Source organism: Vulpes lagopus, chromosome 22 (assembly GCF_018345385.1).
Source record: "Vulpes lagopus strain Blue_001 chromosome 22, ASM1834538v1, whole genome shotgun sequence".
Classification (NCBI taxonomy): domain Eukaryota; kingdom Metazoa; phylum Chordata; class Mammalia; order Carnivora; family Canidae; genus Vulpes; species Vulpes lagopus.
Window position 1 is genome coordinate 5556414 of NC_054845.1, and position 27742 is coordinate 5584155.

At 37.7% G+C, this 27742-nt stretch overlaps 1 protein-coding gene across 1 annotated transcript in view; it reads right to left on the minus strand.

The window, feature by feature from the left end:
- DNAH7 (dynein axonemal heavy chain 7) overlaps window positions 1–27742 on the minus strand; it is a 226933-nt gene that overhangs the window by 56311 nt on the left and 142880 nt on the right. Inside the window, exons 47-51 of the mRNA XM_041737735.1 lie at window positions 23636–23799; window positions 10410–10564; window positions 6406–6596; window positions 2500–2633; window positions 1265–1600 (exon numbers count right to left, since the gene is read on the minus strand). Coding sequence (XP_041593669.1) covers window positions 1265–1600; window positions 2500–2633; window positions 6406–6596; window positions 10410–10564; window positions 23636–23799 — 980 coding nt within the window. The remainder of the gene's footprint in view (window positions 1–1264; window positions 1601–2499; window positions 2634–6405; window positions 6597–10409; window positions 10565–23635; window positions 23800–27742) is intronic.

Here is a 27742-nt window from a genome sequence, read left to right on the forward strand (position 1 = left end):
TCAGTACTGTGATAAGTTCTGGGAATATTAGAAAAACAAACAAAACCGCCAAAACCCTTATCTCAGGGAACTCAGAACCTAGTATGAAAACCAGACATGCTTGTTTGATTAACTAACAATGCACATGGCTGGGAATGATTCGAAGAAAGGGAACTAAAAAATTTTATTTTCTCTATTTCAGTAATCCCTCCTACCCTTGAAAATTTCAGATTCTGGAAGGAATAGAGAAATAAACGAAACATTTTTCAAATATCATAATATTAAAACATACTTTAAACTCCACCATCACATGTGTCTTCTTGAAGATGTCCACCTCCTATTTCTCATGGGCAGACAGCTGAGAAATTGTATGCTAAGCCATGTGCCAGTCTTTACACCTTTATTGATCTCAAATTCAAGGTTGTAAAATAATGATACTAACAAGAAACTACTCAGTTTAAGAATATTCAAAATTTAGCAGAGCTCTACATGGTAAATGAAAGGAATTCAATTCAGATTGTCAGGAGGTTCTCATTTTGAATCTCTAACAATTCTTCACTGCCAAGTGATAAGTATTAAATTGAATTTCCTTTGTGGGTATGAGCAGTCAAGAAACTGAAGTACCTAGCTTCCTACTGATCAATAAAGTTGGAGAGTGCAGTGATTGCAATGAGCAATTTTCTTTGTTCAAGAGGTAATTTCGTGTTAGAGCTCATTAAAAATATGTTTTAATACCAAACTAAAACTTACCTGATAATAAATGAAATTCTACTCTCTCATAAATTTAGTGTTACGTAAGGTCCTAATCCCTTTATTTATTACGATAGCCAACTGGAAAATAAGGTATTTTACGTAAATAAGAATAACCCAACTAATCACAACAAGGTATTTTTTAAAACCCTGTTACTTGACAAACTGTAACTATGTGACTTTTGGAATGCGAGTTTCCAGAGGGTAAGAGTCCTGTCTTTTCAAGGTCTTAACCATTCTTTCCAAACCTCCAATCACAAATACTTTTGGTAAATGATAAGCAGAGATAAGTGTTTCCTCCCTTTAGAATGACATTATAATCCTATCTCCCTGTAAACGACTTCCTGGCAGGCTGAATTTGGCCACACTTATTCCTTTTCTCACCCTCAAATTTATTTCTAGCACGATGATTAATCAAGCCCACGTTAGCCATAAGAGTCATGCTCACGGCATTTCTGTAACAACAGTGAGAGCCACCAATTACTATTGAATTTTCATGCATCAGTCAGTAATAAATAGTATTTCTTTTCCATACCTTTTTACTAAAATTTCTGATTTCTCTGAATTTTCGATAGACAGGATATAAAGATTAATAAACCAGGTCAGTGAGTATTGGTACATGGGCTCGATGTTAGCTAGGTCGGCAATAGAGAAGAACAGGATGGTGGAATGGATGGCGATAGGCCGATAGCCCATGCGAGTGCTATCAATCTTCTTCTCTGTCTCTTCAGCTACTTCCTGCTTTTGAGAAATCTCATTAGCCAAAGCCTTGGAGGAAGATAATATCTTAATAGCAGTTTCATCTTCTAATATATTGCCTTCAGAAGATGAAAGAACTTCTAAAATCTTGTCCTCTATTTCCTTTAACTGCCTGGAATAAAACACAATTTTCGCAGAAGAAAAAAGAAATCATTTAAAATCCCTTCACGCACACATTCTTGTAGGAGAAACAAAGAGCTTGTAACCCAAGAAATGCATCACTTTGTGACAAATACCCGTAACGGTGATATTGTATAATTAATTTCTTATCTTGCAAAATGTCAGAAAGACAGGCCTTTCTGCTCCACTTCTCTTCCCAACCATCATTTGCGTGGTAACTAGAGGGAGAGGTGTAAGCCCATCAAGTATCTCAGCCCTGAGTGAATGAAAGCATCGCTCCATTTATTTTCTAAAATTTTTCATGACTCCTGGAGCTTCAGCCTTGGTGCCTATGCTAGAGATACCATGAGCAGAAACTGGGATGCAGAGTGTCCACTTGGACTGTGCTCTGGGGAAAACAGATAACATCAATTACATAATGAATACTACAACTTTTGAAAATACATTGCCTTGATTGGTGGTAGACCTTCCAGGGCTTCCAGGGGCTGAGAACTTGTATATAGAAATATACTCTTAGGCAGTTTTCTACATGAACACCAAGGCATTGGGATGCCTTATCTTTTCCTCTTAAATCTTCCCCTTCGATGCATCTGCTAAATCTAACAAAATAGATCTTTAACATGTACTTTAATCCATTCTAAGTGATCTTGAAACAAGTAAGAACAATCCTGTGTTTTGCTTTGTTCTAGAGAGAAAGAAAGAGAGACTGAGAGCACACGTGAACATGTATGAGTAGGTGAGGATGGGAGGTGGGGGAAGAGAGAATCGTAAGCAGACTCTGCTGAGCACGGAGCCTGAGATCACGACCTGAGCTGAAATCAAGAGTCCAGTGCTTAACTGGCTGAGCCACCCAGTTGCCCCAACAATTCCGTGTTTTATAATGTTGGAAACCTTTTGTTTTCAGCTCCTTGTAGTATCAAGGCTTGCTTTTCTTCTTCAAGGTCTGGCCTCTCTCGTGCCACCACAATTCCCAATAGCTGATCTTGCATTCCCTCAGAAGTGATCATGAAGTTTAATAATGTTACCTGTAAATGAAAGAATATACAAGAATTGCACGGTTGTTTTACTGAGAAAGCCTCTGCTTTTTTAAGTTCTGACCTTAAAATAGACTTGTTACTATAGTAGTATATGTGACAAGTGAAATTTGTAGACGTTTCTTATAGTCATAAACATAATATTTCAAAAGGTTTTGTTTGGTGATCAATTTATTCCAATTTCGAATGATCCAATTGTTGAGAAACTGCTTAATCCACAAGTCAGGGCAGCCTGGGGATCTCAGCGGTTTAGCGCCACCTTCAGCCCAGGGTGTGATCCTGGAGACCTGGGATCGAATCCCACGTTGGGCTCCCTGCATGGAGCCTGCTTCTCCCTCTACCTGTGTCTCTGCCTCCCCACCCCCCCTTCTCTGTTTCTCATGAATGAATAAATCCCCAAGTCAATTGGAATCAGGTTGGAAACTACCCTTCATCCTGGCTGGACGAGCTGATTTACATGTTAGGGTTCCTAACGGTGTCAAAAAGTAAAGGAAATCTTATCAAGTGAGATAGAGGGAAAAAGAACACTGTCATTACCTGTCATGAGTATACATGATATTTACAATGTGATGATCATATCACATACTAGGTAACGCATGATATACAATAGAATATTATAATGCGGCCGATTATACGATCATACGACAATATGACCAGTCACTATTGTGAACGAGGGAATGCACGGTTTTAATGGTGTCCATCAAGGTGCAGTCTCTCAACACCTACTTTCTCTCTGTCTGTAATGACTCCTATAGGCTCTCTTTCCTACATCTTAAAGTTCCTCCTCCCCTGGTTCTTTCCAGGAAGTGGGAAAGTAATCACGCTAAGGTCTCTCTTCCACAAAGCAAATAAATAAGTCATTCTCTTGCTCCCCCTACAATCCCTTCCAGCAATGGAATGATCTCTCTCTGGGCCTTCACAACTATACTTAGTGATAATGGTATTCATATGTGCTTTCCGTCTCAGTCTCATTCCATTCCCCAGTGCTCTACAACCTGCTCTCATCCCAGCCTCCACACACTCATCAATACACACAGCAATAAGCTAGAAAAACTTCCTGGCTCTGGTCATCAACGAACCCACAGATCAATAAACACTTACTTGACTGTTGCTTAATTTGACCCCCACCCTCCACTCCAGCCTTTTTACACATCTCTTTTGCAATCTGCCTGCCCTCTGCCCTTGTGTCTTGAGTTGAGGTCTACCCTTAGGTCTTCAACGTCACCTCCCATGCCTCCTTTCATGTGCCTTTCATTTCTGCTCTGCTGAACTGATGGTGAAATCCCATGCAAGCTGGCTGTGAAGTATCTGCAGGGGCTTCAGCTCGGGCCGTTGGTGGGAGACTTTAGGTTTCCCCCCCTTGCCTAGCAAGAGAATTTGAGGAGGTTCCCTCTGCAAGAATAGGGTGATTCTGTTTTTGTAAGAAAATGTCCCACCTGTGATCTGAAAGTGTAAAGTGCCCCTAGGCAGGTGACCCCCACCTCTGCCCAAACCCAGTACCTTCTCCATGGCGGTTTTGTCTAGGTTACACTTGCCCCCCTTCACTTGACCCTTGGTGGGCCTTGGATACCACTAGGGATAGATTACATGAGCATAATCATAAACTTAGATGGGATAATAAGAAATTCCTAAAATCGAACAATTAAAAAAACTCATTAAATATTATTTTGTAATGCTCTCCGGCTTTGGCATTTATTCATGGGGAAAAATAAAGCTTTCAAGAATTTTTCCCTTCTGACATGAGAAACCAAGTACGGAAGTTATTTTTTCTTTAATGCCCAAACCATAGTCCTAGTATTGAGCCAAATACATGTTTTACAACTTTTACCTTCTTGTGTTCAGACACAAAGAGGTATTCATTCATAGTCCATTAATGCGGGATCTTATGAGATCAAGATTTTGTAAATCTAGGCATTCACTCACGAATAACAATAAACATTCAAACAAATAATAACATAGAAACATTTCAAATTATATAACATATGATTTCATAATTTTACTTTCATTTAGATTCAAAAGGATTATAGCAGCATGATATCATCCCTTGGGAACTTTTGAAAGCAAAGGTACATAAAAGATCCTAAAAATAGGATTTAGAGGAAGTATTTTAATTTGTAAATGAAAGCAAGTAACTGCCTCACTATGTTTTCTAATCCCTGTTTAATCAATCCCAGCAATTAAAAATAATGAAGCAATAAGACACCCTAGGGATCTTAAGGATTTCGATAGTGAATCATAGATCAGTTTCCTTCCCACAGCGGTTTATAACTTCTATAACTAGTTACTGATGAACTAAGAATTATTCGTTATTTGTGAAATTTTCATAGATCTCACTGAAAGGTATAAATGGTTTTTCATGTCATCCATTAAAAAAAAAAACCACAGCTCTGGAATTTTAACATTTCATTTTATGTTTCATTCTTTCTCACTTATGTTTAAAAGTTAAATAACAATTCTAATCATTAACACTCATTTAACCCTGTGCTGGGTCTTATTCTAAGCCTTCGCATAGATGACTTTAGTCTTTATACTGTTCTATGAGATGGAGATTTCTTATTCCCGGTTTCTAGACTAAGGAATGGAGGCACAGAGAGATTAAATAACTTGGCTAACATCACACAATTGGCAAGTGATAAAGCTAGAATTTGAACAAAGCTCCAGAATCCATGTTCTTAATAACTACTAGTTACAAACCCCTCCTAATAGATAACCAGGCAATACGCAATTTTTGGTGTTTAGAGAACATTTTAATTAGTTAAAATAGTGACCAAGAATTTCCGTATTGTAACATCCTGTTTTAAAAACTAATCTCAAGGGTGACCCCACTTTCCCTCAGTCTTCCTGGCTTCTCTGAATGTCCAGGCTAAAGTATGCCTCCAATTGTGAGCGCCTGTGTTTCCCAGTCGTAAATAGGGTCACTCTACATACACATTATTTACAACGTAAACCTCTTGGGAACAGTGACCATATTTATTCATCTTGGAGGGAATGAATTATAGCACCTTTGTGCTTCCTCTGCCTCTGTAGAAAGATGCCTACCTTAATTTAAATATCTCTAGTTGAGACAGTTTTTGAACTCACTAGCCAAATCTTGTCTCCATATGTGACTTTCAAAATCTGAATCAACATTTCTTAATGTCCTCTCCGGCTAGCTGTAAATGAAAGTTATCCCTTTCTCCCTCGCTCATTCCACAAACATTTATCAAGCGCCAAGATTCGGGAATAAAAAATGGAATGACCTCCATGAGTTCAGTTGCAGATCAACGTCTCAAGTGATTTCAGTCATTGACTAAAACTTAAAACTAACTTTGCTCTCGAAAGGAATTTCTAGTATTTTCAAAGAACCAGTGATCACGATCAGTTCTTGTAAGTCACTATATAAAATCAGATAACAGCAACCTCATTCTGAGAAAGAAGAATGGATTTTTGTTAATTCCAATGCCAAGAATTAGCATATTATCATTTATTACAAAGGAGGTGCATATATGTCATCTCTGCTTAACAATGAGATTCTAAGGATAATATCAATCATAGAAATTAGATTCTCAAAAGTCTTTTTTCCCCCCCCACTGCATACTGAAGGCTCCTTTATTACTTACATGCACACACAAACACTTGGAAATTATTATAGCAATTTCAGGAAATGCCAAAAAAGGACAAAATCTATTTTTCTTAGGAAGACCTGTCCTTCTTACGGCTTAGGAGGAAAATAAAGTCATTAATTGTAAAATTCAATAAAGAAACATTCACTTTAGGTACTGGCCTTTACTGATGTTTCAGGAAGATAATGAGGATTTCTTAGCTTGGTAGTAATATAGAAGCGGAAATCCGGCGCGTATTCAATGGTAGAGTCCCCAAGTCGGATACATGTACTCCCACCCTGCTTAAAGGTCTGCTTTAGTAGAAGAGGTTCCAGAATAGGATCTAGCTCTTCTCCGACATTTTCTAGCAGCACTGGAGTAAAATGAGAAAAAGAGACCATGTTATTTTAAATACTGACTGTAAACATTCAACCCTCCAAATTCTCTCAGCTTCTAGATTGCTGTTAGGCCTCATTACCTATAAATTTATTTTTGTCCTCTAAGGAAGCAATATCATACAAATCATAGGATGCCTGTGGGATGAGCGTAACTGGTGGGTCTGGTCACTTTGCCTCCTTCCATCCTTCTTGGCCTATGTGGGGCTCCGCACTAGGTGCTCAAGTGTGATGGCGGTGAGGTCTATCTGTCTGAGGCACCAGAGAATAAGCATTTCGGGTTGTAGTTTTCAAATGGTTATTATATTCTTAAGTATGAAAGTGACTCCTGCTTATTGTGGAACATGTGAAAAATGTAGGGAAGAATAAAAGTGTTAAAATGAGGAGGCCATTAGACGGAGCTGGCTCTCACGCTACTGTGACCTAAATAAGGAAACCAAAATCTAAGCTTACAAATGTCGCAAGGTTACAAAATCAAATCAAAATCAGAATCCCAAGGATAACCAACTGCAAACAGCCACTTAGGTTTTAAGCCATGGTCAACTGAATAATTTCCTTTTTCCTGGCTTGCTCCCTCTCCCCAGCTCTGGTCACTGCAGTACCCTAACCACTTCCTGTTTGGCGCTGCCCAATTCCAACTAATTTTTGCTCAAATAAACTCTTAAAATTTTTAGTTTGGCTCAGCTTATCTTTTGAATGTTTTAGATAATTGACTCTTTTAAATGTTTTAGATAATTGACTCATTCATATATAGTTTGGTAGAAAAATGACACAAAAGTATGATAATTGCTGAATAAATTTTTCTCTTCGGTATTTTTATTTATCTTTTTCTATGCACAATTGAGACTAAACAATGTATCTAATTTTGCATCCCAATCACTTTGCTTGACATTATACCATAAACATTCCAATTAAAACCAACAAACATACTTTTAATCACGGCATAATAGTCTCATATTAATTTTATCTCATTTTTTAAGTCAATTCTCTATGGTTAGATATTTGGATTGCTTTCTGTTCTTATTATAAATAACTCTGTATACAAAAACTTTGTGCCTACAAATACTTTCTTATGATAGCATTCTAGTAGGGGAATCCCTGGAAGAAAGATCAGTGACATTGTTAAGGCTCAGGATACATTTGCCAAATTAGTCTTCTTATATTTTGGTGTTTGGGGTGCTACTGAGGCCAACCTTGAGTAGCGGTGTTTTCACAAGTCCTTTGGGGGTCTGGGTATGCAAGCTTGAAGGGAAAGAGGAATCATAGAGCACTGAGATGACAGGTATTTGAACCTTTATTGCAGACATATACTGCTCCTTCCCAGAGGTTGCTCTTGGCTAAACGGATCCCTAAAATTGTCTTGTCAATCTCCTTCAGCAGCGAGATCTTAATTAACCAAAGCAGGCATGCCAGATAATTTTAAAATTCATTTTCATTTTCTGCTTGAATAAAATGATTATTTTTTGTAGTTAAATAATATGAGTGCATTATAATGGATTAAATACATTAATCTATTATTTAGATTGCTTCCATTTTTCTATTGTTAATAATGCTACAGCGAACATCTTTTTGAATAAACCCTTGTGTTCATCTCTGATTACTTAATCAAGCTGGAGTCCTAGAAGCGCAATTAATTTAAAGGCTATTTATATTGCCAAATTACTTTCCTGAATGGCTGCAGAAATTTCAGAGTTGCAATGAGCACTTTTTTTTTTTCTTTTTAAACTTTTTATATAATAATATACTTAGAAATGCTAGGCACCGTGTTGACATTTTATTTTCTCATCCTCAAATGCTTTAAAAAGCATGGAATATTGTTACCCCAGTTTTACATATGGGCAAACTGGGGCAAGGCAACGGAGCTAAAATTTTCAGTTAAATCATCTAGTAAATGGCAAAGCAGATACTTGAACTAAGCAGTATGATTCCTTACACAGTTCCTTTAACGACTGTGTCAGACTGCTGATGTTAAATACTACATTCATGACTTTTACAATTTGATAGGTAAAAAATAGTTAAAATTCGTATCCAAGGCTTGATGTTTTAGATGTTCTTTGTCTAATTACATTTTTTCCCTCTTAACATTATATATCAGTATACTTGCCCATTTTCTTATTGTGTACGTTATTTACAATTCAGTACAGCTCCAAGTGATTAAAAACCCACAACAAAAGTGACACAAAAAAAGGCTTTCTATCTCAGGTAAAGGGAGCCTGAGCTAATCAGCCCCGGGTTGAAGGACAGTGTGTCTGAGCTGTCAGAGATCCAAGCTGGGACATCTTGCTCCTTTGCTATTCTTATTATGTGGCTTTGATCTTTTTGGCCGAAATGGCCTTTCAAATGACATCCATATTCCCACCATCAGAAAGAAAGAAAAAACAGAAAAGGAGAAAACATCCTTTAAAAATATTTCCTGAGAATCACAAATGGCACTTCTACTTACATCTTGGTGGCCAGACCATAGTCACATGCTCATATACAACCACAGTAGAAGTTAGGAAGTTTCTTTCTTAACTATGAATGCAATGTTGCCCACACAGAGGGGTACCAAATATCGGGTATCAAATATTGGGGAACAAATATCATTTGTTGTCATAAAATGCTAGTTTTTAAAACTTTATTTGTAGCTTTTAACATTGTTGTAGCAAAGAGCTCCCCCTTGCCCTTTTCCTACTTGTTTTCAAATGTGTTTATACTTTTTTTACATTTTATCTTTTTTTTAATAATAAATTTATTTTTTATTGGTGTTCAATTTGCCAACTATATTTTATCTTGTAGAAATTTTCAAACCTTGGTCAGGGGCGCCTGGGTGGCTTAGCCGGTTGAGCACCTGACTGGCTCAGGTCACCCTCTCAGGGTTGTGAGACTGAGCTCTGCATCAGGCTCTGCGCTCAGCACCGAGTAGGCCTGGGGTTTGGGATTCTTTCTCTCCTCCTCCCCTTCCCCCCAATCTGCTCATGCTCTCTCTAAAAGAAATAAAAATCTTCTTTAAAAAAACAAAGTTTCAAGCTCTGTTCAAAAGTAAAAAGAACAGTATTAGCTCATTGTTGATATGCAAAAATAAAATGCCTGAGACTACCTGATACATTTGTTATAATTCTTCACGCAGTATTAGCTCTAATAGCAACTGGGATTTGCTAAACTCATTTTAGGGATAAATACACTGTAGTTTCATAATACTTACATGTATTTTTTCGGTCAAGTAGTCAAAACTTGATAGGTAACATAGATTTAAAATGTGACAACCCCAATTTACTCAAATCATAAATATTTAGTTTTGACAAATGGGACATGCACATGGGGCTTTACTGAAAAATCCTTGTCATGTTTCTAATCTCTCCATTGTGGCAGATAATAGTCAGCCATGTGAAATGTGTATTCAGTTTGCTGCCACTTTGGTAGGACAATCGAAAGAAGAATAAATAGATAATTGGACCAATGTTGTGTTAAAATACTCCTGGCATATCAAGTGGCTCTTCTAATTGCAGAAGTGGAGTTGTAACAGGAACTACAGAGTGGCACAGCACAGACAAAAATGAAAACAGCTACATTAGAGGATGCATCGCAAATGAATCTTGGGACAAAGAAAACAACCTAACCGGCAAGAACAATCATCTCGAGTTCCCGATTAATTATCAATAAGTAATGAAAGACATAACAAAGTCATTATTTATTGAAGATGAATCTGGCACAACTATCTTTTAAAGAAGAAAAAAAACCTTCATTCTTTTGGGTTAATTGTGCCTTCTCCAGGCATTTCTGTAAAGTATAATTATTATTTGCATACATACCAGGGGTACCAAACTGGATGCAGTTTTCCAGAGTCCTGACATAGTCAGGATCATTTAATTTAACCACATGAAGACTATTGGCTTTTTCCATGTTCTTGACCCATTTATTAGCCTGACCTTGAGGATCTATCATCAGAGGCCATCTTCTTGCATTCCTGAAAGGGGGAAGAAAGACAGTGCTAGCCAAGTCATGACTTGTCTCTAGGCTACTTAGTCACACACACATCACTTTCTTACAGTTTATACTTTACAGTAATATTTTACTTTTTAACTTATCTTTAGAAACTATGCTCTTATAGCAGAGACATTTAGATTGAACAGGCTATTAAACGACACTGTAAAAAAATCACTTGGCAAACACAAGATTTTCTTTTACTCCTTTTGGAAAATTACAATTCTGTAAAGGTTAAATTACATTTTTGAAAAAGAAATATTTGCTGCTCTTGCTAGTTAGTGCAATTAACCATTAAGAATACTGCAAATTGGGCAACTCTCATTCTTCACTAGGCCCTGACCTTCATTAATTACTCCTGTGACTATGAAAGAGTTCCCTCCGTTTCCTGGCTTCAATTTGCTATCACTTGTACAAGAGGAAAAGAGAAAGGATTGAGACGTTATCTCTCTCCTTGAAATCTAGGCCATTAAAGATATAATGGTTTTTTAAAAATAAGGCAAAAAGCCTAATTTTAATCATCTAAACCTCTTGGGCCCCAAAACATTAATGTAACTATCAACTCAGTATTTGTTTCAAGTGCTTGTACATCTCATGTCATATTTGTAGTTCATTACATATTTGTGAGCTTCTTACAAACAGAAACATATTCTCTGAAAGTCAGTTTTTGCACTCGGGGAGAGCTCCTACTTCCTGTTGTATTCTCAGCTCCCTGTTTTATGATAAGAGCAAGAGGAGTAAACCACGAGGTAGTTTATTTTCCAGGGTGCCGTGGGGTCACAAAGAGCCAATATTTCCCATTGCCAAATGATATCTAGCCAGGTAGCTTTCTGCATTGTGTGAAATGGACTCAGCCTGGAGATTACTGTTCTTTTTCTTGGAAGCTTCAGTAAACACAAGCCATAATTTTGGCCACTTTCCTAAAGATGCAGCCATGCTCTTCAAAAGTGAGCACAGCAAATGGACACAGATCATTAGAAGAACAGGAGGAGAAAAATAAAATATGACTGGGGCAAAAACAAAACAAAAAAACATGAGACTGAAGCAGGGTGGTTTATTCAATTTCATCTCCTTAGAATATGCATTTAGAATTTTATAGGATAATTTGTCCCAAATGGAATTAATCACCTTTTTAACACTTAAGTTAGAGCCTGGAATAAAAAAAAAAACAAACATGTAGCTTATATTAGAAAGAAGATAGTCTAGTTCTCCAATATCAGTGTTATATAATGAAATAACTTGAAATTGAATGACTCCGTCTTCCTTCTGTTGCTTCCACAATTTCTAACCACAATACCCATGTTCATACTGTTCCTTTGTCCAAAATGCACCTCTTCCTCATTCTTTCATGTTCAAGTCCTACTCGTGTTTCAAGGTCAGCTCAGATGGTGTGCGATACACGGAGTACCACAGACCATCCTAACAGAAATGTATTTTCTAATCTCCGATTATAAGGACATCAGTTCTATTGAATTAGGGCTCCACTATTCTGACCTCACTATCATTAATTATCTCCAAAAAGGCCCAGTCTCCAAATAGTCACATTGGGGGTTATATAGTCAAAGTACAAATGGGAGGTTGTGGATAATTCAGTGCATATCAGAATATTAATTATATTTAAGAAGAAATGAGGCAAAAAGAGTAGTGCAGTATCTTAGATGTAATCAGCTAATAAAAAGAGAAACATTTCCATAAGAAACTAAAGGGAGTGAGAAGGAAAATTATAAAGAAATACGACTTATAAATATGTAAGTTTCATTCTGTCACATTTTCGAAATATTTTTAAGTTGGGAGGATTCTGTCTGTTATGCTTTCCTAAGAAACTGAATGACTCACTCTGCCTTCTGTTGCTTCACAATTTTTAATCACAATGTTTAATCACCCATATTTACACTCTTCCTTTGTCCAAAACGCACTTCTTCATCCTTTCGTGTTCAAGTCCTAGTTGTGTTTCAGGGTCAGCTCAAATGTTACACAATATACAAAGCCCATCCTAGTCTCTTTTTCTGTCAACTTCTTCAGCAGTTCATCTGGATTACATTTGTGGTGCTCTGATACAATGATCATATTCTATTACGGTAATTTTTAAATTTGTTAATGGCATCACTCATTTAAATTAGATACTCTTTGAGGGAAATGTCCACAGTGATTCTTCTTTATCCTTTTTCTCTAAAGCAAATAAAATTTGATAATCTACCAGAAGGTAAACAACAAAGAGCATCTAGCAAACCTCATACAGGTTAACAGATTCTAAAAAACAGGCATTTTTTAAAGAGAGTTTTTTTTATTAATTCATGAGGGACACACAGAGAGAGACAGAGACACAGGCAAAGGAAGAAGCAGGCTCCCTGTAGAGAGCCTGATGTGGGACTTGATCCCAGGACCCCAGGATCATTATCTGAGCCAAAGGCAGATGCTCAACCCCTGAGCCACCCAGATGTTCCCAAAGAGGTATTTTCAAAGCAATCATCCCTGTATAGAGGATACCAGTCCAAAGAATACCATCTCAAGTTTGGAACAAAGGATTCTGGTGCTGATCAAGCTGGGCTAAGTCTGTCACAGCCTTTCTCTTCCACTGTTACAATGAAAGGTTCTGGGCAAAATACAAAATTTTACTCAAAGATTCTAAAAAGTAAATAATAAGAAGTGAATGGGAAGAAAGTTAGAACTTGAGGAATGACCAATAAGGGGGGTAGTCAGTTTCTTGTTGTTGTTTTGTTTTTTCCTTTCCATTTTCTGGCTTTGGTCAAAGAATGGGCCTAATGGGGGACCTGGGCAGTAGGCACAGGGAGCAAAAACTCAAACTAGAAGACAGTAAACAATCATGTGTGAGCCAGAGAGTGGGGCGGGGGAGAGGCAGGGGAATCTCTTTTTTCTTCTGCCCCCGTCCTCAGGTCAATGCCACCCACAGAACTGTAATCCTATGCAGAAGCAGCGGTAGCACAGGCATTACTACACTGAGAGGAAACCAATCTCTTTGATAACAGGGCTGAGCAAAGGCTCATGTGCTGTGCATTGTGTACAAGGTGTCTTCATCTGCTCAGGCTATTCTAACAAATGACTGTAGACTGAGTAGCTTAAATATCAGATATTTTTCATAGTTCTGGAGGCTGGGAAGCCAGAATCAAGGTTCCAGCACATCCAGTGATTGGTGAGGGCCTCCTGGTTTGTAGATGGCAGTCGTCTCATCGCCTTCTCACGTGGCAATGAGAAATTGATCATCTCTGTGTCTCTTAAGGACACTAGCCCCATTCAAGACTCCACCCTCATGTCCCTGTAACCTCCTCCCAAGGTTGTACCTCCAAATGACACCACATTGGTGACTTAAGCTCAATATATCAATTTGGCAGGAAAAAAAAAGTCCAAAGCAGAGGGAACTGTAGTATTTTTCTTTTTTCCTCTTACCACTTTGCCCCAAGTATGGACATGTGTTATACAAAAGTGTAGGAAGCGGAAACTCAGAGAACACAACCATTTTGGACAGAAAAATCCAGAAAAGGGGGTCGCTGGGATATGGAAAGTAAGGGAGAAATTCTGGAGGAGACAGACCAAAGAAAGAATTCCTTAATTCAGATGCAACTTCTGAGCTCACTATCAAGCTGTGCATGTGTAAAACACATCCAAAGAAGCATACCAAAAGCTTCGAGCTACAACATAAACTCAAAGTCCCAGACTAACCTCTGAGTAATGCATTCTTAGAAGTATATCTAGGCAGCATAGCAAAGGCTTTCAATTATGAGCTGACACTGGAAACATCATCCACAGAAGGCAACCAACTAACCAAGTTGTTTGACTACTATAAAACAAAAATCAGTCTTATCCAGAAGATTTTAATAGGAACCAGAATTTCATTTTCAAAAGGTCCAGGGTGCAATCCAAAATTACTTGACATACAAAGAGCCAGAATATGACTAATTCTCAAAGAAAAAGCAAGATGTTGGAACTACCAGAAAAAAAAAATTAAAGAAGTTAATATAAGCATTCTCCAAAAGGTAAAGGCAAACATTAAAAAAAAAAAAAAAATGGGTGGGGCACCTGGGTGGCTCAGGTGGTTAACCGTTGGACTCCTGATTTCTGCTCAGGCCGTGATCTCATGGGCCATGGGACTGAGCCCTGTGGCAGGCTCTGTGCTGAATGGGGAGTCTCCTTGCGGATTCTCTCTCTCTGCCTCTGCCTTTCCCCTGGCTTAAGCTCTCACTCTAAATATATAAAATATTTATAAATAAGTAAATGAATGGAAAGGGAGAGAAACAGAATAAAAAGAACCAAAAGGAAATTTTAGAACCAAAAAATATCTGAAATAAGAATTCCAATGTAATGATTCAATAGCAGAAAGGAGATGATACAGGAAGGTCAGTGATCTAAAAGACAGATGCAGGGATGCCTGAGTGGGTCAGTGGTTGAGTGCCTGCCTTCAGGCCAGGGTGTAATCTTGGGTTTCTGGGCTCAAGTCCCACATCAGGCTCCTTGCATGGAGCCTGCTTCTCCCTCTGCCTGTGTCTCTGCCTCTCTCTGTTTCTCATGAATAAATAAATAAAATCTTTAAAATAAAAGATAGATGCATACAAATAATCCAATTTGAACACTTAACGAGAGAGAGAAAAAAGATAAAACAAACAGAGCCTCCAAGACCTGTGAGAAAAATATAAAGAGGTTTAATATTCATGTGATCGGGGTCCCAAGAGAGGAAGAGATTAATACAGAAAACATATTTGAAAAAATAATGGCTGAAACTTTCTCAAACTCAGTGAAACACATACATTTACAGTTTCACAAAGCTGAGCAATCCTCAAAAAAGGAGAAACTAAGAAACAAAACACACAAAAATGCACACATCCAGATACACTATAATCAAACTGCTAAAAACCAAAGATTTGAAAGAATATTTTTGAAAACAACCAGAGAAAAGTGATATATTATAGATGTATAGATGACATTTATTCAGATGACTTCAGATTTTGCCTCACAAATCATAGAGCCCAAACACAGAACATTCTTAGTAGAATGAAAAGAACTGTCAACACAGAATTCTATATCCACTAAATATATCCCTCAAGAATAAAGGCAAAATAAAGACATTCTCAGATCAAGGAAAGGAAAATTCTTTGCCAGCAGATTTTTCTATAAAAAAAAAAGTTCTTTACTCAGAAGCGAAATGATACCATAGTAAATTTTATAAAGAAAAGAAGAGCAATGAAAAGGTAAATAGACTATTTTTCTTCTCTTGATTTCTTTAAAATATGTATAAATGTTGAGACAAAAACATTAAGTTGGGAGAGCTTCAAAGTATACAGATGACTACTATAATAACATAACCAGAGGAGGGTAAAGGAGACCTACATGGTTGTCTACATTTTACATTTTAATTTGAAATGGTAAAATATTATCTCTAAGTAAAGAATTTATACTAAAAAATAATGCAAAGCATTATAATGAAAATGGAATACTAAAACTTGTGGATTATTCAAATAATCCAATAGAATGAGAAGCAGAACAATGAAAATCAGATGTAAGAACAAAAAAGAAAAATAATAAAATGGTAAATCTAAATTCAGTTATACCAAGGACATTAAGTGTAAAGTTGTCTAAACATAGTAATTAATGGAGAGACATTACCAATTTGGAAAAAAAAATATAAGCTCTGACTGCATGCTGTCTACAAGATACTCATTTTAAATATATTTATATTAAATAAAATCATGGTAAAAGATACACCATGCAAACACTGATCAAAAGAAAGCTGAATTGTGTATAGACTTCAGAACAAGAAAAATTATCAAGGATCGAGACATTACATAGTAATAAAAGGGTCAATTTATCATGAAGACATGATAATCCTACATACTTATGCAAAGAGCTCCAAACACATAAGGCCAAAACTAATAGAACTGAAGGGACAATAAGTAGACAGCAAATTAGCAAGGGCGTGGAAGATATGAAAATACTATCACACAACTCAACCTAATTGACATCTAAAGAGCCCTCTACCCAATAATAACAAAATATATATTTTTTTCAAGTACACATGGAGCATTCACAAAGACAGAGCATATTTATACTATACAACAAACTTTAACAAATTTAAAGCAACTGGAATCATACAACGTATATTGGAATTAAATTACAAATTATGAAACAGTAGCAGAAGACACCTTAAAAATTAGCAAATATTTGAAATTAATGTATTTTTAAATAACCTATAAGTTAAAGAGGAAGTCTCAAGAGAAATTGGAACATATTTTAAAGGAAAAGAAAATACAATACAACATATCAAAATTTGTGCTATGCAGCTAAAGCAGTGCTTAGTGGGAAATGTATATCAGTGAATGCATGGATTAGAAAAGAAAAACCTGAAATCAATAATTTAAGCTTTCACCTCAGGAAACCACAGAAAGAAGAGTATATTTGATCTAAAACAAGCAAAAGAAAAGAATAAATATTAAAGCAGAAGCCAATAAAATGGAAAACCAGAAAGACAGAGAAAAGCAATGAAATGAAAGCCTTATTCTTAGATAGGATCTGGAAAAAATTATCAAAGACTAGCTAGACTGATCTGATCAAGCAAAGCAAAGAAAATGCTAATTACCAATACCAGGAATGATAGAGAAGTTTATCATTATAGATTCCTGCAGAGATTAAAAGGATGGCAAGGGGATACTACAAATAACTAACTCCCTCCCCATAAATTTGACAACTTCGTTGAAATGGACTCATTGGTTCAAAAAAAAATCAATCAGTACAGTTCACCATATTAACAAACTAGAATAAAAAATATATCTCAATAGACACAGAACAAGCACTTGACAAAATTTAACTTTTTTTTTTTTTTTTAAGATTGATTGAGTGAGTGAGAGAGGGCATGAGCAGGGAGGAGAGGGGAAGGGAACCTGATGTGGGGCTTGATCATGACCCAAACTGAAGGCAGATGATTAACTGAGCCAGCCAGGTGCCCCCAAATTTAACATGTATTAATGATAAAAAACCCTCAGTAAACTGGAAACAGAGAGAGTTTCCTTTACTTGATGAAAAGGATGTACAAAAAATCCTGTAGTTTATATAATACATCAAAGTGAAAGGCTAATTCCATTCCCTTAAGATTGGAAAAAGGCAACAATGTGAAACTTCATCTATTCAACACTATATCAGCCAGTGTAAATTATACTTGTTTAACAAGTATTCTTACATGTGCTATATAGAAAGTTCTTGATGGTGCAATAAGAAATAAAAGGCATAATATTAGAAAATAAGAAATGAAATTGCTTCTATTTGCAGAAAGTGTGTCTCTGTACAATATCCTAATGAATCTATATAAAAGATCCTAAAACTAATAAATGAATTTATAAAGGTCACAAGGTACATGGTCAATATCCAAAAAGCATTTGCTTTTCTAGTACTAGCAATGAACAGCAGAATAAACTCAAAGTATCATTTACAATAGCACACAGAAATAAAAAGTACTGGATATAAATCTAACAATGAAACACTGATGAAAGAAATCAAAGGAGATCTAAAAAAACCAGAGATATAATTTAAAAAAATCTCTGCACAGCAAAGGAAACAATCAACAAAACAAAAAAGCAGCCTACAGAATGGGAGAAGATATTTGCAAATGACGTATCTGATAAAGGGTTAGGGTCCACACTATAAGGAACTTATTAAACTCAACACCCAGAAAACCCAAAAAATCCAGTGAAGAAATGGGCAGAAGACATGAATAGACATTTTTCAAGGAAGACATCCAGATGGCTTACAGACACATGAAAAGATGCTCAACATCACTCATCAAATCAAAATCACAATGAGATACCATGTGTCAGAATGGCTAAAATTATCACAGGAAACAACAGATGTTGGAAAGGATGCAGAGAAGGAAGAACCCTCTTACACTGTTGGTGGGAATGCAAGCTGGTGCAGCCACTCTGGAGAACAGTATGGAGGTTCTTCAAAAAATTAAAAATAAAGCTACCCTAGGATCCAGCAATTGCACTACTAGGTGTACAAAATATAGATTCAAACGGATACATGCACCCTGATGTTTGTAGCAGCAGTTAGAGCAATTATCATCAATAATAGCCAAATTAGGGCAGCCTGGGTGGCTCAGCAGTTTAGCACCGCCTTCAGCCCAGGGCATGATCCTGGAGACCTGGGATCGAGTCCCACATTGGGCTCCCTGCATGGAGCCTGCTTCTCTCTCCCCTGTGTCTCTGCTCCTCTCTCTCTCTCTCTCTCTCTGCGTCTCTCATGAATAAATAAATAAAACCTTTAAAAATAATAATAGCCAAATTATGGAAAGAGCCTAAATGTTCATTGACTGATGAATGGATAAAGAAGAGGTGGTATAAAAAAAAAAATAACAGTATACACACACACACACACACACACACCACACACAATGGAATACTACTCAGCCATCTGAAAGAATGAAATCTTGCCATTTGCAAAGATGTGGGTGGGGCTAGAGTATATTATACTAAGTGAAATAAGTCAGAGAAAGACAATATCATCTGTGTAATTTAAGAAACAAAATAGATGAACATATGGAAAGGGAGAAAAACAAAAGAGAGGAAACAAACCATGAGACTCTTAATGATGGAACAAACTGAGGGTTGCTAGAGGGAAGGTGGGCAAGAGAATGGGCTAAATAGGTTATGAGTAGTGAGGGCACTTAGTGATGAGCCCTGGATGTTATATGTATGTGAGGAATCACTAAACTCTACTACTGAAACCAGAATTACACAATATGTTAACTAGAATTTAAACAAAACTTGAAATAAAATGAAAAAAATTTAAAACAGGGATATATTGTGTTTATAGAAGACTGTCAATTTTTCTCAAATTGACATATAGATTCAATACAGTTCCAATCAAAATCCCAGCAAGGGTCTTTTGTAGATATTTAAAAACTGATTCCAAAATTTATAATGAGAGGCACAAAATTGAGATAATAATTTTGAATAGGGTGGAAGACATAATCTAACTTCAAGCCCTAATAGAAAGCTATACTAATCAAGGCAATGTGGTTTTTGCATCAAGACAAATAGATCAACAGAATAGACAATCCAGAAATAGAACTACATATTTGCTGACAACGGACTTTCAACAAAGATGTAAAAACAATTCAATGGAAAAAAGGTAATGTTTCCATACACGTTGTGCTGGAACAATTATATATATACTTATTATATATGTACATATATATACACACACACACACACACACAATACTATCTGTGTATTTGCACACACAGAGATGTTGTTCCATATCCAGTTAACAATTATATGAAACTTATTTTCCCAAAACAACACTCTCATATACAGAGACTGATGCAGGGCTGGATCTCACAACTCATGAGACATGATCTCAGCTGAAAACAAGAGTTGGACACTGAACCAAGTCCCTTAAACTAAGTCCTAATTTTGCGTTTAAAGATAAGGGCTTCTATAGAATAACATGTCAAATGAAAAAAATATCAAAGGAGACGTTCCTTCAAGGTAGGTAGAGAAGAAAGTACTGGTTTTAATAACAATTATCATGGAGAACTATATGCAATGCACATTGGTTTACACAGCTTCACTCTTTGAATATAAATCCTGAATCTGAAATGAACAAACACCCTATTTACTGTTTGCTTCCTCTCCATTATTTTGCCTTATTTTCTGACAACACTTTTCTCCACATAATCCTCTTATTTCCTCCACCAAACACTCATGAATCTAGAAATGCTTTAAAATCTGTGGTTCCCAGAGCACCTGGGTGACTCAGTGGTTGAGCATCGGCCTTTGGCTCAGGTCATGATCCCGAGGTCTTGGGACCGGGTCCCGCATTGGGCTCCCCGCAGAGAGCCTGCTTCTCCCTCTGCCTGTGTCTCTGCTTCTCTCTGTGTGTCTCATGAATGAATAAATATAATCTTAAAAAAAAAAATCAATGGTTCCCAAATGAAAACTGAATTTTTATAGACTCAGGATTCCAAGTTTTAATATTGTTTGTTCTTTTGTGATTCTCTAGAGAGGATTATTATTTGGTGCTCTTTTGGGCTTTAGAAAAATCCAGACTTCCAAAGGTAATAATACATGTTCACAGTAGTCTGCATGGAGGGACACAGAATTTAAATATATGACAGTGGTGCAACTCAAAGAGGTTTGCTATTTTCCTCTTTACACACATACATAAAAATAGATTTAAAAAAAACAGACAATGAAAGACTGGTGCTCCTCTCAGTTATTACTGCTACTGAAATAAACCTAATTTATCTGACTCCTCTAGAAACAAAAACTAAAAGATATTTTTAAAACGCAGAGTTATATCAGATATAGGTCTGATTTATTTACCAAGTTTATTAAACTCTTACTATTTCCCTGGGAAATGTTCAGATACAATCCAATTACACTTAATGTTATCGCTAGCCCTTGAAATGCTGATTAGCCAAGGACCTTCAGGTGTCAATAGCTCCAAAAGTTAATTATATTCCAACTTATCTAAATTTTATAGATTCTTCCCCGTTTCCCTAAATAATCAACTCTTCAGTCAGCTGAGATAGTACGTAAAAAGCACTTAGCACAGGATTAGGTCTTTAGTAAGTGCTCAGTATTAGGTATTATCATTATCAAGCAAGTATCTCTGGGGAATGGAAAAACACAGGAGGCAAGTAAATAAGATACTTATCTGATGCTTCAAAATGATCACCTTAAACCTATTTACTGAAACCTCTCAGTATAGGATTACCAAAATAACATCGACAAAATAAGCCAAGAATGAAAAATGTTAATATTTCTTTCTTAATAAAGCTGCTACCGTAACATTTTGCTAATATTTCAACACTGTAACAAATTAATAGCAAAAATGTAAGGGTTCTGTGTCATTAACACCATTTTTTTTTACCTCTTTGTCTCCTGAAATATTAGTTTGTTATCTTGAAAAATAACCATGAAAGATTTGGAATCTTAGAAGCAGAAATACTCATCAATGCGCTTTTATTACTAAAATACGACTGGGCCCAAATGAAAGAGCACATTTATTTGCTGAAAAATAAGAAGGAATTTGGCCTCCAATGAATATAATGGTTATAGATATCCTGCTAGGGAGAACACAGGTATACAAGCTGCAAAATGAAACAATAAAGACATGACTACCCTTCTACGGGACGTGATCAATTATAGTCACAAGTGCTTGGAAAGAGCAAAGTATTTTTTCTACAAGGGGAAAAGATAGCAATAGCAAAAACCAGCAAATATCTGCCTCTTCTTTAGGCTGAATTGGTACAGGTGGGTAAAGTAAAAGCGGACTTCTAAATTTTCAGAAACCTCCCATTTATGTTGATGTCTAATTGTATTCTCACATTAAACACCAACACAAAGTCTGAGTGCCACCTACTTGTTAAATAATTCAAAAAACTAGCTGTCATCCTGTGCTTCTAAAAGGGCACTTAAAAATCTGTTTCAGTGGCAAACTAACGCACATATTTATCATTTAACTGAATCCTATCATTTCTCTTCTGGATTAATTTAGATTATGAGAGCGCAATACCCAGTACTTAATTTTCGTTCACCAAGGAAAAGCTTTGTAGTCTTTTCTCCAAATCAACAAAATAATTACATTTAAATTTAGTTCCTGAAAAAGCTCATCGGAGTATGATTTACTTGGTTAAAACTATGAGAACCATCTTTTCATATTTTCTTTTTCGCCTTTATTACTAGAAAGTTTTGTACTCAATTCAGGACCCAAATGTAAGGATGAGCTTGTCTGAAGTACCTAGAGAAGTAACTACTTCTTTAACCGCCCCTAGGTGGTCTCATCAGATTTTTACTTTATATTCACACACCTCAAATCCCTGTAGAACAATTCAGCAAATAAATGCTAAAGAAGTCCATTGAGGGACGCCTGGGTGGCTCAGTGGTTGAGCACCTGCCTTCGGCCCAGGGAGTGACCCCGGGGTCCCAGGATCGAGTCCCACGTCGGGCTCCCTGCATGGGGCCTGCTTCTCCCTCTGCCTCTCTCTCTCTCTCTCTCTCTCTCTCTCTCTGTCTCTCATGAATAAATAAATAAAATCTTAAGAAAGAAGTCCAGAGAGAGACAGACAGAGACAGAGAGCATTTGTTGATTGGTAAAGAAACGTGTTCGTCAGAATTTTTTTTGTGGAATGATTTTCATAAATACCCCATACAAAAAATTTATTGAAGACCCAGTCTTCACACGTAGTGGTTAATTCTATTTTAAAAATTCGCATGAGTCTGCCATTTTTACTTTAAGTACTAGGACGTCAATTATTTTTTCAGTAGTAAACTAGCAACTAATTAAAATAGTCATGTCATACAGAACTGAACATTTCTACTGATGGTTTACCCCTGCTATTACCTCCAAGAAGACGGGCCCAGTGATAGAGGCCCATGGTAACGCAAACTAGGGAATGACACAAATGATGACTGTCCTCATACTGGGGCAGACTGAGGTCCTTGGTTTCCAGGAGGCAAGACTTGTAGGAAAGGTGAGGCTGGATGAGCTGCTTTATTCTCCCAGCTGAATTTCCATGGGATTTGTCTACTAACCAGGAGATTCCAGGAATAGCAGCTACTGTCTTAAAAGTCCCCATGAGTCCCAGACCCAGAAATGTATCCATATCATTTAAATTGGTCCCAAGCATAGCAGTGACTAAGAATTTTGTACACCAGAACCCATCATCACCACCAACTCACGCCCGCCCCCCCCCGCTGCATCTTTCATCAATTTGCAATAACAAAACCCTGTAATTTTATGGGAAAAGGTCTTTCAGACTTCACTTGCTCATGTTAAGATTTTGCTCCATTTGCCAAAGGCTGATTAAAAATTAAGCAAAAATCATTAGGGTTTTTGGTTGTTCTTACAGTCTCCAATATGCAATAGTTCTAATATTAGTAGGAAAAGGAAGAGATTATTCATATTTAATTTAGCTAATTAATGACTTAAGTAAAAATTTCACAATACTATAAAAGATTTCTAGCTATAATTGTTAAAAAAGATGCAGAGATAAATAAATCTACTGATTAATAGAGATCATTTGTGAGAAAAGTATTTTCCTTACATGATGATGATCCCGTTATCAATGGAAAACGAGTCCGAAGGTAACCCAGCAATGTTCCAGGCCCGAATTGTCACTGCTTCTCCCAGGATACCCATAAGAGAATAGTCATCAGAGCAGGGAATATCTTTGCTTTTGCACAAATTTGTCCACTCCTTGATTTGGTTCTTTAAGACACAGAGATAGGAAAACAAATGAATACTTTGTAAACCCCTCGATTACACTTTATTCCTTGAGTCAACCAACCATTGTTGAAACTGCACCTCAAAAGACAATGTATCAGATTTTTTCATATAGAACTATAATTTAGAAGGCCCATGATGCATTCAAATAAAAATTAACTATATCCAATATTAATTTTAGATACATCATTTCATAGTAAAGTCAAAGTCAGAATTTCATATCTGAAAAGAACAATTGCCAATCTCTATTCTAAAGCTACACTTGACAAAGTAGTTGGAGACCATCATTATTCCGTATATTTTAAGTTTTTTATGTTTTTTAGTAATCTCTACATCCACTCTATAGGAGCTTGAACTCACAACCCCGAGGTCAGGAGTCGCACGCTTCCCTCTGACTGAGCCAGCCAGGCACCCCCATATATATTCTTTAAATTACAAATTTCCAGTAAGCCTTAATACAGTATTATGGTTGAACTGGTAGGGGACATTTTTTTCTGGCTCTTCTATGCCTGGCGGGGAGAGATCATGGCGGGGCTAGTAGGCACCAACAAGGATCAGGGCACATACTGGAGTGTGCGATATCCCACCAGGGGCATGGTTTGCTAGGTTGCTCAGGAACCAAAAGGGTAGTTCAAGTCCAGGTTCACAAGCACAAAGTCAGAAGTCAAGGTCCAACTTGGGGTTACACATCAAAGAGCGCAGAAACAGCGAGAGACAAGGCCAGAGGAAAACCAGGTGAGGAAGGGACGTGGGAAAGAGGTGCAGACACCCAAGGTGCTGGCACCAGCTGACAGGCAGATAATAGTGCTGTGGGTGCTGGGTGGTGCTGGCTGAGAGGGCACAGGGGGGGCACCATCATCTGCCCCGGCTCCTGTCCAGCCGGCTCCACCAACACTCCCCTCTGTTGCACATGAAAGGCCACGACAGGTTAGGGGGAACTGGTGACGTTCGGGACCTTGACTGGTCTGTCACTTTGTAGAATGTCGCACAGTAGCATCCCTGCGATGTTCCCTCGTGATTCAACTCAGGTCATGCACCTTCAGCAAGAATATGATAGACACAACGTTGTGTTCTCACCACATCATATCAGCAGTACAGGTTTCAAACTCTTCATTTATTGAGGACACTGATTTTTAACCCTTGGTGCAGCTGTCACCTACAGGCTTCTGTCTCATACATGTGTGATCTCAGGTGTGATGAAAGCTTCTTTGGATGGTGGGACCCAACACAAGACACTCCGATAGACGAAGAGCTCAACTTCTTGCTACCTGTACTGCCCAACGGGAGAAAGATGCCCCACAGGAGGTCACCCCCAGATAAGACGGCAACAGCACACTGGGAAATAGGCCAGTACACATGGGGCGGGATGCAGGAGGGTCAGCTAGGCTGCAGGGGGGGCTTCCTTGGGGTGGGGTAGGCCTTTTCCACAGGCCGGCCAAGAAGGCGCTGTCCTCGGTGCTAGGTGTCCGGGGGCCCCTGGAAGCTGACTGCCTGTTAGAACCTCGAGGCCAAGCTGAGAAGGGAAATGATTGGCCTGAGGGCTGAGCTAACTAACCCCCGAAAAGAATTCAGAGGTTTCACTCAGGATTCAACACCGAATCAAGGCAGCTCTCTCTGGGAGATACTGTGTTATGGCTTCTGCACGGCTCTTTTCCCCTTTGCCTCCCTCACGAATGAGCATTTCGTGGGGAGATATCATAGCTGTACTATCGAGCTTTGCCAGACACTCATTTTTAAGATGTATGAATTTATGTCATTACAGATTTATCTTCTTCTAAGTTTTTTAGTCTCTTTCTTAAAAAATATAATTGACATATCACATGATAGTAATTTCAGGTGTACAGCATGAGGATTCACTTCTTGTGCATACTGGGAGCTCAGCATAGGGAGTCTAGTTAACATCCATCATCAGAGTCACAGAAATGTTTTTTTACGGGAACTTTTAAGACCTTGTGACTTTCAAATGTATGATACAGGATTATCAACTATAGTCACCATGCTGTACATTGCATCCAAGGACTTATTCATTTTATAACTGGAAATGTGCACCTTTGGAACCCCTTCACCCATTTTGCTCACATCTTTTATCCAATGGGTTATAATATGTTACCATCATTATTGATTGTTGATTTGATCGTAGAAGTAACTTCAAACTCAACTTTATGTCCTTTTAACATGTCTGTGATTCTTTGAGCACTTTCTTTCTTACTCTTGCTTTTTTTTTTTTTTAAAGATGTATTTATTTATTCATGAGACACACACAGAGAGAGGGAGAGATACAGGCAGAGGGAGAAGCAGGCTCCACGCAGGGAGCCTGATGCAGGACTTGATCCCAGGATAACGACCTGGGCCAAAGGCAGGTGCCCAACCACTGAGCCACCCAGACATTCCATTTACTCTCACTTTAAAAAGATATTGTCCTATTATCAAGTTCAGGCTAACCAAGTATATTCCTACTGTTTTAAGTTCAGCCTGAATAGCAACCTAAATGACAAAGTCCTTTTGCCATACAAAGCAACATAGTCACAGGTATAAAACTACACGAAAAATTCTGGGGGCAAAGTCTCATCTTTTATGAATACTTAAAAACTGTCACCTGGCTTTCCGTTGGGTTTGGTTGTTGATACCAGGAAGAGGTGGTGTGGCTGTGGAGGGAGGAGGGGTATAAAGTATGTCTGTTTTGAATTCCACTCTCTAGTGCATAGTTCCTACTGGCATGTTTTGATCTCTTTATTGTCAGGCTACAGGGTAGACTTTTGGGGAAAATCTGGAGGTTTTGTCAAATATAGCATGATGCTGATGTTGGCATGATAGTCAATAATATGGGGAAGAAGTAAAGAAAACAAAACAATAGTGACTGTGGGATGTTGTTTATAGTTGACCAGTGAAGCATGTTATCATATTTCTGGATTAAAAATTTAAGTGGCCCAATAATGCATCTAAGGGTACAGCAGCAGAGAGTCACTGAAATGAACGTGAGGTGCTCTGAACAAGCTTCTCTAAATACAAGCCAGGAGCCTTGGCTAGTAATCAGCTGATGCAACAGATGGTAGCAATGAAAAATTGACCATTAAGAGTGTCACATTGGTGAAAATATCCACTACCACCAAAACAGTTTTGACTCTGACTATAGGCAGGGAAAACGAGAAAGTTCAAATTAATTCAACTCCAGAGCTTATATGTCCTGACAGCCCTGTAGGATTCTGTTGTAGAGAGTGGTATGAGCACTGCAGTTAAAGCACCATGGGCCCAGTTATCCTAGAAGTGGGGGTTTCCATGTTTTATTTATGAAGAGTGCCAGAAGTTCTACGAAGGAGTTGATGAATAATTAACAGCTACTCAGATTCAAGCTTGGAAGGAGGGGATCCAGCTATTTATTGAGGGATCTTGGTATCCAGAGACTTGGATACTTTGAAAAGAACCAAGATTGTTGTGAAGTTTTTTTGTTGTTGTTGTTTGTTTGTTTGTTTGTTTGGTCTTAGTTGGGTTTCCCAGAAGCAGACTTTGAGATGAAGGCTTAGGTGAAGTGATTTATGAAGGAAGGGGTACTGGGGGGGGGGCTCTACAAGGACTGGGAAGAAGCCAATAAAAGTGAGGGATCAGCCAAAGTTCTGCAGCAGGTGGCTTTGGTTTGATCCCACAGAGAATGTAAGTTAGTTCTTAGAGCTGTTCCAACCAGAGGGAAGGGAGGCAGATTCTCATGCTCCCCCTTCTGTTAGTCATTCATCCAGGCATACCCTAGGGGGGAAAAAATCCCCAGGCCATTGTAGCTCTCCAGACACTGCACAAGGTGGATTCTAAGAACCCAAAGGAAGTCTGCAAAAAGAGTCGTAGGCACTGGTTATTGGATATGAAAGTGCAGGAAGCCAGGAGGGCATCTGGACAGATACTGATGTTGCCACTATAACCTCATGCTTACAAGTGAATG